A 10721-nucleotide genomic window follows, 5' to 3' on the forward strand; every position below is an offset into this window, starting at 1 on the left:
TGTAAGGTGTTCTCTATGTCGCCGTCACTGCCGTGGGTGGTCCACAGGGTGATATCGTCGGCATAAAGAGTGTGCTTGAGGTGGGGAATAGTTGCCAATTTCCGGGCGAGGGGTATGAGGGTTATGTTAAAGAGAAAGGGGGAAAGGACGGACCCTTGAGGGGTGCCGATACTCTGAAGTGTGTAGGAGGTGGAAGACAGAGGGCCGAAGTGTATCTCAGCCGTGCGGTCAGTCAGGAATGCTTGAATGTAGGCATAGGTGCGCACACCCACATTCAATGGGGATAGAGCAGTCATGATCGCCTGATGTTCAATGCGATCAAAAGCTTTGGAGAGATCCAAAGCTAAGACTGCCTTGGTGTGACCTGGAAGAAGCGGGTCAAAAAGGTCGTGTGTGAGTTGCAGCATGGCATCCTGTGCGGATAGATGAGGGCGGAATCCCACCATGCTATGCGGGTAGAGATTGTTGTCCGCCATGTGACTTGTGAGTCTCGCTAACACAACATGCTCGAGGAGCTTCCCGAGGCATGAGGTTAGCGAAATCGGGCGAAGGTTTTGAATGGTGAGTGGTTTGTTGGGTTTTGGTATAAATATTACCTTCGCGTGGCGCCAGGACTGCGGGAGGTTACCCTCCCTCCAGCACTGGTTGAAGTATTTCGTAATGTGGGTGATCGATTGGTCATCCAGATTACGGAGCATGGAGTTTGTGATTTGGTCTGCACCAGGTGCGGAGTTGGCGCGGAGAGTCAGGAGGGCCGCTCTGACTTCCGTCTCCGTGATGTCGGTGTCGAGTGTTGGATTTGCTTGTCCTGTGTAGTGCGGTAGAGGTATGGGGCCGCCTGGAGATGTGTACATGGTTTGAAGTGTGTCTAGAAGGGTGTCGGGATCGTCAATGTGTTCATGTGTGAGGCGTGTCACGTGGTGCTGTGCTGCTGATTTGGTGCGTGTGGGGTCAATGAGGTGTCGGAGTAGTTGCCATGCACGTTTGCTGGACAGGTTTCCGGCGATGCCGTCACATATCTGTCCCCAGTTGGATCGACAGAGCTCCTCAGAGTGCTGTTGGATTTGTGTCTGCAGCGCGGCCAGCCGCTTTTTAAGTGTTCTGTAGTGTTTGTTGCCTTTCCAGCGTTCCAGGATGCTGTGATAAGCCTCCCAGAGGTGGGCTAGGCGTGTGTCAAGGGTCGGTGTTTCGGTTGTAGTTTCAATGTGTCGCGTGTTGTGGTGAACGTCATGCTTGAGTGACTGCACCCATGCATCGATGTCTGCGATGGGAGTGTCTGGGTGGGCGGTGCGTGCAGCGCGAAAGGCATCCCAGTTAATGAGTTCGTGTGTCATATTTGCGTGACGGGGTGGTTTGTATGGGACAGTGATTTGTATAATGTAATGATCACTGCCCAGTGTATGTTGTGTTCTGTTCCAGGTAACGCCGCGGATACAGCGGCTCAGCGTCAGGTCCGGACTGGTGTCCATGCTGACACTGTTGCCGATCCGCGTAGGCGTCTGAAACGTGTTGTGCACAGTGAGTTGGAGGTTCTGCAGGAGCAGCCAGAGCCTGCGACCTCGATGTGTCGTGGTTGTGTATCCCCAGTCAGTATGCTGACTGTTGAAGTCCCCACCGATGAGTAGGGGATGTTTCCCTGCTAGATGGTGTAGCTTTCGCAGAAGTGATTCTAGCGGGGCCATCGGCAGGGACGGGGGGTGGTATATGTTTGCTATAAATATAGAAGGAAGTGAATGTGTGTGATGTATAATTTCCGTGATCACGCAGGGCGTCTCAGACGTAATGTGATGAGTTTTGTAGGTGAGGCTGCGGTGGATGAGTGTGGACGCCCTGGGCGTGTTAGTGGTATCCGAGTGTGTAGATGTGTAGCTGGGGAGGGTTGCTCGGTGTGCAGTCTCCTGGAGAAGAAGTATGTGGGGCGTGGGTGTGATGGTGGGAAGGAGAAGTTGCAGAGGTGCGCGCTTTGCCCGGAAGCCGCGGCAGTTCCAAGTTATAATGGGGAGATAATTAGTGTTCCCCCCCGCCATATTGGATGGTGGGGGGATTGAGGAGGGTATTAAGACGGGTGTCAATAGGTATGTGTGGCTCAGGGAAGGTGTTTTGTGCTTGTGGAGGTAGGATGGGGGGAGTGGAGGGGGTTTGAAGTTGGGTGAAGCGATGGGTAAGATTATGCTCCAAGAGCTCCATCATCTTGGTAAGCATAGCGTCCATGCGCTGCTCAAGTTTTTCGGTGAGGGCGGCGGCAAGGTGATTGAATCTGGCCTCGAGGCGGGCGTCTAGCTCCTTTAGTTTATGGTCAAATTTTGCTTCGAGTGCTGCTAATTTAGCGTCTATTTCTGGGGGCACGGGAGGGGGTGTGGCGTCTGTGGTGCGCTGTTTCTTTGCAGGAGGGGTGCTCGAAGTGTCTGTGGATGATGAGCTCGAATTAATGACAGGGGGTGCGGGTTGAGGGGGCATGGAGGGGGCGGGGGTGCTTAGGAGAGAGGAAAGGCGGCTTACCTCGTCACGCAAGGCCTTGAGTTCCTGGTCTCTCGGGTCTGCCTGGGAGGACTGGGGTGGTGGGGGTTGACGGGTGGTTTTGCCGGAAACGCGGTCTGCCCAGGTGAGACGCGTGGCGTTCTTGCTGCCATTCTGCCGGCTTGTAGAAGGCGACCGGGAAGCCGTCGAGCTGCGTCTGCTGGCTGTGCCTGGTTGATCGCAGCGGGAAAGCCGCGATGTACCCGGAGGAGAGAGAGCGTTCTTCGGGGACGCTAGTTTGCGGCCCCGTCCCTTGCAGTTCCCTGTGCCGGTCATATGAGGGCCTCCGCAGAGAATGCAGCTGGGGGTGCATGAGGGCACATCTTCCTTTGGGTGGGACTTCCCACAGCGGGGGCACTTATGGGATCTTGGGTGGACACACACGTCTGCCCGGTGACCAGGGACGCGGCAGTTAGTGCAGGCGTCTATATGCCCTCGATAGGGTGTGCACCTGTGGAGGGCTCCTCCATAAAGGACGGCGCGTGGGACAGGTCCAGCTCGGAAAGTGATTAGGATCGAACGCGTGGAGCCCATTCGGCGGGCGTCCACGATTAGGGCGTCTGGGTTGCCGGTGATCAGGTCTTGCAGGAGCTCTGTCGGGGTCTCATTCCAATAAGCATTGGAGATGACTCCGCGTACAGCTCCATCCGGCGGGGCTATATAAGCTGCGACGGCGAAGTCCTTGCCTTGGTTTTTGATGCTGGTTACGCTAACCAGGGCAAGCGCGTCAGCTTTTATGGGCGTGCTTACGGTGCACGTATTGTTTACGGGGTGCTGATTTGGGTACGCGTTGGTTCGTGTAGCTGGGACGCCGCTTGAAGGATGGCTTCCCGTAGTTGTCGGGGTGGAAGCAGGTCCAGCTGCAGCCCGCCTCGTGATCTGAACACGACCTTGTAGTCTGCAGCAGGAAGCGGCGGCTGCTGCCGCGAACGCTGCGCAGCTGTGCGCGTTGCTTGTAGGTGCGCTGACTTGTCAAGGCGCGCAGACTTGGGGGCACCGGTAGCAGAGGCTGCGGCCTCCTGGCTTCGGGATGGTGAAAGGACGTCCTTGGAGCGGGCAGGCACACTAAGAATGTGCGTCCAGTCCCTTGGGTCGTAGTCGTGGGGTTAAGAACCTCTCCCTGCACCTGCACCTCCATGATGGTGTTGGTGGCGGAAGCGTCCGACGCAGTAGGCCTAGCTCCCAGCGGAGCGAGGCCTAGCTCAGGCGAAGAGGTCACAAAGAAAGGGCCGTGGGTGCCCGAAAAATGGCTTAGGCAGGCCAAAAATTGATGGCGTGCGGCACTCACATTCGTAGATCAGTGGATGGTGAAATTTGGGCCGATGATGTTGGCGATTGGCGAATTCCGCTGTCTTTGTGCGGAGCCGATGTGGGGTGCGTCTGTACTACTCGGCCCCCTAGCGGTCCCGTAGTCTGGGAAGGAACACAATTTAAGGTGCCTATGTATTCCGTATCGAAAGCTGACCTCCAACTTGACTGTAGCACATGTAAGCTAAATGAAACGAGAAATCGTATGACCCCTCCCGAAACGCAGTGCGACACACGGTTGCTCACAATTTTGGTACGAATGTTGTCGGGAAAACTGGCGCCACATTGCGGTCAGGCGGTGGAGGGTATATGCAAAAGAACAAACATGTATATGATTGAAATTTCGGTGCTCGGCTTGCTGTCGGCGTCATACGGCCAGTTTACGACATCACCGTTATTTTTTTGTCATCCATGTGACTTTCTGTGCCATCTTTCTCACTAAAAGAAAATAGTCAATAAATCTCACACACAGTAATATGCCCTGTCGCTTGAACGCTACCCTAAATATAGAGCTTGAAATGTTTGTGCGCTACAGGGATGCTTGAATTATATTCTTCCCTAAACGCAGCGGCCTGCTTCCAATTTTCTTTCCAGAAAGACGCTGTACAACTACGCCGGACTGCAAGTCATGTTGGCATGGGCAGCGCAAGTATCTCAACAATATCGAAATGCTTCCTTCGAGCTCTCGAAAGCGATTGCGGGGGTCGTCGCCGAGACACCGAGGTGGGAAAAGTGCGTTGATACCATGAACAAGGTGATGCCCGAGGTTGTCGGTCATCTCTACGTACAGCACAAGTTCAGCGAAGCAGCAAAACAAGAGGTAACCGGAGATACCCTCGAATGCTAGTCTCTCGCACAATACGTTATTAACACATTCAAATAAAAGGAGCAAAAACTTTGAGATCACTGCGGTGACGAGCATTGGAGCAATGCGAAAGCAAAACGTCCACGTACTATATCGACGTCCGTGACTTTTCTGACGTCCATGCACTATATCGACGTCCGTGGCTATTTTGCCATCCAGGTGTAGTATTCGCGTGAAATTAATTAACTAATTGCAACTCACGAACCAAATTTTTCCCGCAGCAAGATGTCATCACGCACTATATAACACAATGAACTTTTGCACAATTATCTTTACTGAATGGCACAATAGTGCGGACAAGTCTTGATGACGCCACATAGCCTTCTAATGCCTTCGCATTAATAAATTGTGGCGCCAACAGAAATAATTTCCTATGGCAGGGGGACATGTATTACCAGCTTCCTGGGGAGCAAGAATGTTGGCAGAGTGGAGTGGAAATCTGTTTCTTTTATGCCATGCTGGTAACTACTGAGGTCTAGAAGAGAGATAAAGGGGAGGGGGTGAAGAGAAGTTTTAGTTTAGTAATAGCAAAATCAGATGCGGCATAGGTCAAGAACTACCAAAACTTATTTAGTTTCTGACCCTCCGCATAAGAGTCATGTCCACCATTCTCGGTCAAAAGTTTTGAAAATTAGAAAATCGTAAGATACATTTAAGGAATTATTGGAGGTAATAGTCCATTCTTCAGATGTGTAGCAGAATCTTTTAAAGCGTTTGTATCGACATGATCTAAAAGTTAAAACATAATACAAAAATCAGTCGCAGCGTGAACGAACACGACAGGACGAGCGCTGCACTTCCAACTGATAGTTTATTGAAAAACCGAAGCTTATGTTCAATCCTACTTGTCATCTTGTGGAAAAAGTCAGTTTTCAAACAATGCTTTTCTATTATCATGTAGAACTGGAGATGGTGCGCTGATAAATTGACTGCCTTCTAGCTAATCTAATATGGTATGCCTTTAGAATTTCTCTTTCGACTTGGTCTTTCCTGCGCACAAGAAATTTGGTTTTTCGAAATATGGGTTTGCATTTGCAGTCACGACAATGTAAGGCAATATGCCGACTCCTCCCTTCCTTGACCAAATTGTAGTGCTCCCTAGCTCTTTCATTAAAACAACGTCCTGTTTGCCCGATGTATACTTACAGGTAAGGGGAATGCTATAAACTACGTTAGTTGTGCACTGCGAGAAACAGAGGCGGGGCTTGATTGCACATACTTGCTTTCACTTATTTACCATGATTGGACATATTTTTGAAAGCTTGCTGGGAGCTGTGAAAAGCACATCTACATTGTATCTTCTTGCTATCTTCTTTATGTTGTGGGATACCTTATGAACGCACGGTATCACTTGAGTGGGCTTCCTGTCATTATGATCGGCCTGTTTTTTACTACTCTCTTATTTTGCAGCAAGTTTTCTGCAACTGTTGATATATTATCTGCCGGAAAGCCTGACATGCGCAGTCGCTCTATTTGCAGATTAACGCTTTCTTGCATTTGAAGTTGAAGTTGAAAGTTTATTGAATACAATCAGTTGCAATTGTATACAGCGAGAGGTCCCATGGTACAAGACCGCGGGCGGGACCTCCCATGAAAATAAATTTCAATATGCAACATAATATAAAATACACAACACATTAATTACTGACGCACAGAATGAATATAGGTACAGAGTGTAATATTAGTTACTGAAATATTTAAATACAAACAATGTAATGCAGGATAATGTACAGTAAAACACTCACAGATGCCGCGATACATAAGATTAAAAAAATTACAAATTAAGAAGGAAAAGCTTTAGTTTGACCTTGAATAAAGAAAGCGTATTAGTTTGTTTGATGTCTATGTTCAAAGAGTTCCAAAATGATACGGATGAAAAATGAAGGCATTGTTTCCCGTAGTTAGTTCTGACCTTAGGTAGTAAAAAGTTATTACGCAGCGCAAAACGTGTGATGATATTGCTTATGACCGTGCCGGGAGAAAATATGCTTAGCGCGAGATGATGGTGAAGAATCTTAAAGAATAGGATACCAATGTTGTAAAAATAAAGGGCCGAGATAGGTAGAACGTTTAAATCTATGAACAAAATGCGGGAGGGTGACATTCGATGCGCGATGTGACATGATGCGCATGGCTTGCTTTTGCAGTTTTATTAAAGGCCAGAGATGAATATGATAGGCGTTGCCCCAAGATGAGATACCGTAGTTTAAGTGGCTGTGGATGAATGCGTACTAAAGAGATAATAAAGTTTGGACTGGAAAATAGCTCCGGGCTTTAATTAGTGCGCCGAACCCATAAGAAATTTTCTTGCACGTTTCAGCTACATGATGATAGAATTTTCATTGAGGGTGAATGATAACACCCAGAAAAGAAACTCGATCTTGCGACGAAATAGCAGCAGAATTGAGGTATAGAAGTGGTGTGATGGGCAATGGCTTCTGAGGGGGATGGAAAATCTGAAAACAAGTTTTAGTGACGTTCACGGACAGGCGGTTAATGTGGCACCAGCGCTCAAGAGAATTAAGATCATTCTGTAGGTTAAGTATCAGCTGATTAATGTCCTGGTGCGATGATAGCAAGGTAGAGTCATCTGCGTATAGTATACTATTGCAATTCTTTAGACAGGATGGTAAATCATTAATGTAGCGCAAAAACAATACAGGGCCAAGAATTGAGTCTTGTGGAACACCCTTGTTAATTAAAGCTATGTTAGATGTATGGTCATTAATAGAGACTATGTGCTCTCGGTCACAGAGAAAGCTCTTCAAGCTTTCAAGTACATTTGATGCGGACAAGATTTTTCCAACACTGCGTTGAGACAATTCATTGCGATACCTCTCTTGATTAACTTCGAGTGAGCACTGCTGTACGGGAGAAGTGCCTTCTTCGATTTGGGATTGAACATCCAGCAGATATGGTCTTCCAAAGAAGAAAGTTTTAGGTCGAGAAACTGTATACTGTTATTGCATGGGAGTTCGAAAGTAAAATTAAGGCCATTTGAAGCAACTTTGAAATATGCAAGAATATCAGCAACTGCTTCGTAAATAGTTAAATCTTTCGGCTTGTCCATGCGCAGGTGAGGAAGTGAGCTTCTCAAACCTTTGCCAACGGTAGAAAGAAAAATGTAAGAACGGCCGCAACACATGAACCGATGCAAATTCCATCCTTTTGTGAATAGAAATGGTCGCTAAATTGATGGCGGTTCACTGAAGCTAAAAATTCAAGGAGGGCTAAAAAACTGTCGCTGCTCACACCCGACCTGTTTTGAAACGGCACTTCTCCTGTCTCTTCAATTACATTTTTACCAGCTCTAAACAATTCCTTGTGTGGAATAAAGTAATAAAGGTCTTCGATGTCAATGGAGAAACCTAAGGTTGCTTTAGTAGTCAACCCGATACCTTTCTTGAGTTCAACAACCTGAAGAGAGCTTCGTACTAGAAAAGGGTCTTGGGTCTTCAGGGTCTTCAGTTGCATTTGGATATGCTGACTTGCAGGGGTGGTGAGGCCCGTCAAGCAGCTGCTTTTTTCGCGTCACCCCAAATTTATATTCAAACAGAAATGAATACTTTTTATTTATTTATTGGCTGATTCTTTTATTTATTTATTGGCTGATTCTTTTATTTATTTATTGGCCGATTCTTATATTTATTTATTTATTTATTTATTGGTTGATTGATTGATTGATTGACTGATTGATTGATTGATTGATTGATTGATTGATTGATTGATTGATTGATTGATTGATTGATTCAAACGTGTTGCACTACACGGCGAAGGACAAACCCCGTTGCCTGGTACCTTTTTGCAAAGATAGTACATGCAAAATAAAAGTTAAAGCGTGTATGCGTCAAAACAGCAACTTATGCATTTGTGTTACCAAGACGTAGCAAACGTTTATACAACGTGTATGAAGAATAACGCCCGTCTTCCCAGTTATAACAGAAGCGCATACTACCATTCGATGCATTTACACTTTTCCCTTTCAGGTCGAAGACCTTGTCAGGCAGCTCGTAGAAATCTTTAACGAGACGCTGGAAAATGCCAAATGGATGGACAATGACACGAGAAACGCAGCAGAGGATAAGGTGCTGTTCCAACCTTTTTTTGCCAGTTTTACGAAAAAATGCTGTTCGTCTAGCCTTTCCTGACCATTTATTAATTACACAACTCAAACAAAAATTTATTTGGACAGTCTGTTGACTGTACATAGACTTTAGTAAGTAAAATCTATTATCTTTCTAAGGACAAGTTCCATAGACTTGTGTATAGAAAATAAAAATCATACAGACAATCTATAGACTACCTGCAGATATAAATTAGTAGTTCTTCAGTAGTTCTTCTGTAGACGGTTCATAAACTTTCAATAGACAAAAGAAAATCTATATGAAGGCAAAAGAGTCTATAAGAAATGTATAGAAAATCTTTATACTATTTTCATCATGGCAAGTTCACAGTCATATGTTAGCGCTAATGAAACCTCACACCCAGAATTTTGCTGACGCATGTAAAATCTGGCTAAGGAAAAGCAAGCTATGAGGCTAAATTCTACTGACACATCTAAAAGCTCTCTAGCGAAGAGCTCCACATAGATAGTTGATAGGCTGGAAACTACAGTGTACACACTACATTCACGACATGTTCTGCTAGCACTTTCAACAAACTTAGCAGCAAAACATGCAATTCTTGCTTTGAACCGCATGAATGCATTGCCTTTTCCGTTCTCCAGCTGACGAAAATGAGAACAAAAATTGGATACCCGAAATGGCTGCTGAACACCACTTATCTGGAGCAACTTTACCAATACGTGAGTATGCGGTCTATTTGCACCTTATCGCCGGCTGTGACAGCATTAGAGAGTGTGTCAATTGAGATACCTAGTTTTCCAGCAGTTAGTTTACATTTTAACGAATACGAGCCGCCATCTTTCCCTCACCTCGTACCTTCCCTTAGCAAAAAAACTCTGTGCTAAAAATGTATTTCAAACACATTGTATTTATTTCGTATTTTTTTCGCATTTTTTTGTCCCTATGCTTGAAAACCATGGTTATTGCTTTTTAAGTATGCTAGAAGCACAACCATGAAATTTCTTTAAAATATATCAAAAATACAACTTTTACCTGCTCAATATATTTCTGACGCATTAAAAACATATTTATTTCATATTGGTTTACTATGAAGATATTGGTAATGCACTATCAATAGACTTGTAGGTATACTTTGAAAGCATTATTAATATACTTATGACATATTTTTGAGGCTGGCAGGAAGTATGCTAAAAATGTGTCAAAAGTATAAATTTCTACCATCCTTGGAATACACTCAAAATGCACCAGAAATAGGATGGTTATATTTTTGAGAGCAGTACAAATCTCTTGCAAGTGTATTTTCCAGGGTAAAAAAATGTACAAAAAATGCACTGGAAGTACACATTTAGTACTGTTGGATAAAATTAAAAATGCACTGCCAAGCTGAATAAATGCACGAAAAATGCACCAGAAATATAAATTTAATACTGCTGCAAAACGTTAAAAACGCGCCACGAAGCTAAATGAATGTACAAAAAATGCACCAGAAATATACACTTATTACTGCTGCAAAACATTAAAAATGTGGCAGACATGTTGAAAGCCGGTGACTAGGAACCCCCAAAAAAAATACTTACGAAAGTCGCAACATCTCTTTGCTGTGCTTCCTTTTTCATGTCTCTTGGACTTTTCAAACGATATCACTTTCAAACGACGTAGGTACTGGTTTTCAAGATCAAATACAATTTAAAATCCAATAATACAGAGCTTACTACAAATGCAAAAGCTTGAAACTGCATCATGCATTCTATTCCAAAAGTGTCAATTTATTAGCCAATAAATGTGCTGTGCCTTCCAGCTCAGGTATGACCACGCTTAGCAGACGCAAACAGTTGCAGACAATCCATCCCATCCATTCAGAAACTCTAGGAAGGTTCGTTCCCAATATGATCAGTGAATGACAAAGCAAAAGTAGGATCATCTGAGCTGGAGTCAAAAACTGCAAT

General features: G+C 45.5%; 1 protein-coding gene across 3 annotated transcripts in view; it reads left to right on the top strand.

Annotated features, from left to right (window-relative positions):
• LOC149366063 (membrane metallo-endopeptidase-like 1) overlaps positions 1-10721 on the top strand; it is a 125689-nt gene that overhangs the window by 66284 nt on the left and 48684 nt on the right. For all 3 annotated transcript variants that reach the window (XM_089548157.1, XM_089548147.1, XM_089548165.1), the window contains 3 exons: positions 4420-4645; positions 8677-8775; positions 9417-9494. In XM_089548157.1, the coding sequence (XP_089404283.1) occupies positions 4420-4645; positions 8677-8775; positions 9417-9494 (403 nt within the window). The remainder of the gene's footprint in view (positions 1-4419; positions 4646-8676; positions 8776-9416; positions 9495-10721) is intronic.

The sequence above is a fragment of the Amblyomma mixtum genome, chromosome 1 (genome assembly GCF_055824585.1).
Source record: "Amblyomma mixtum isolate Tamu chromosome 1, ASM5582458v1, whole genome shotgun sequence".
NCBI classification, from domain to species: domain Eukaryota; kingdom Metazoa; phylum Arthropoda; class Arachnida; order Ixodida; family Ixodidae; genus Amblyomma; species Amblyomma mixtum.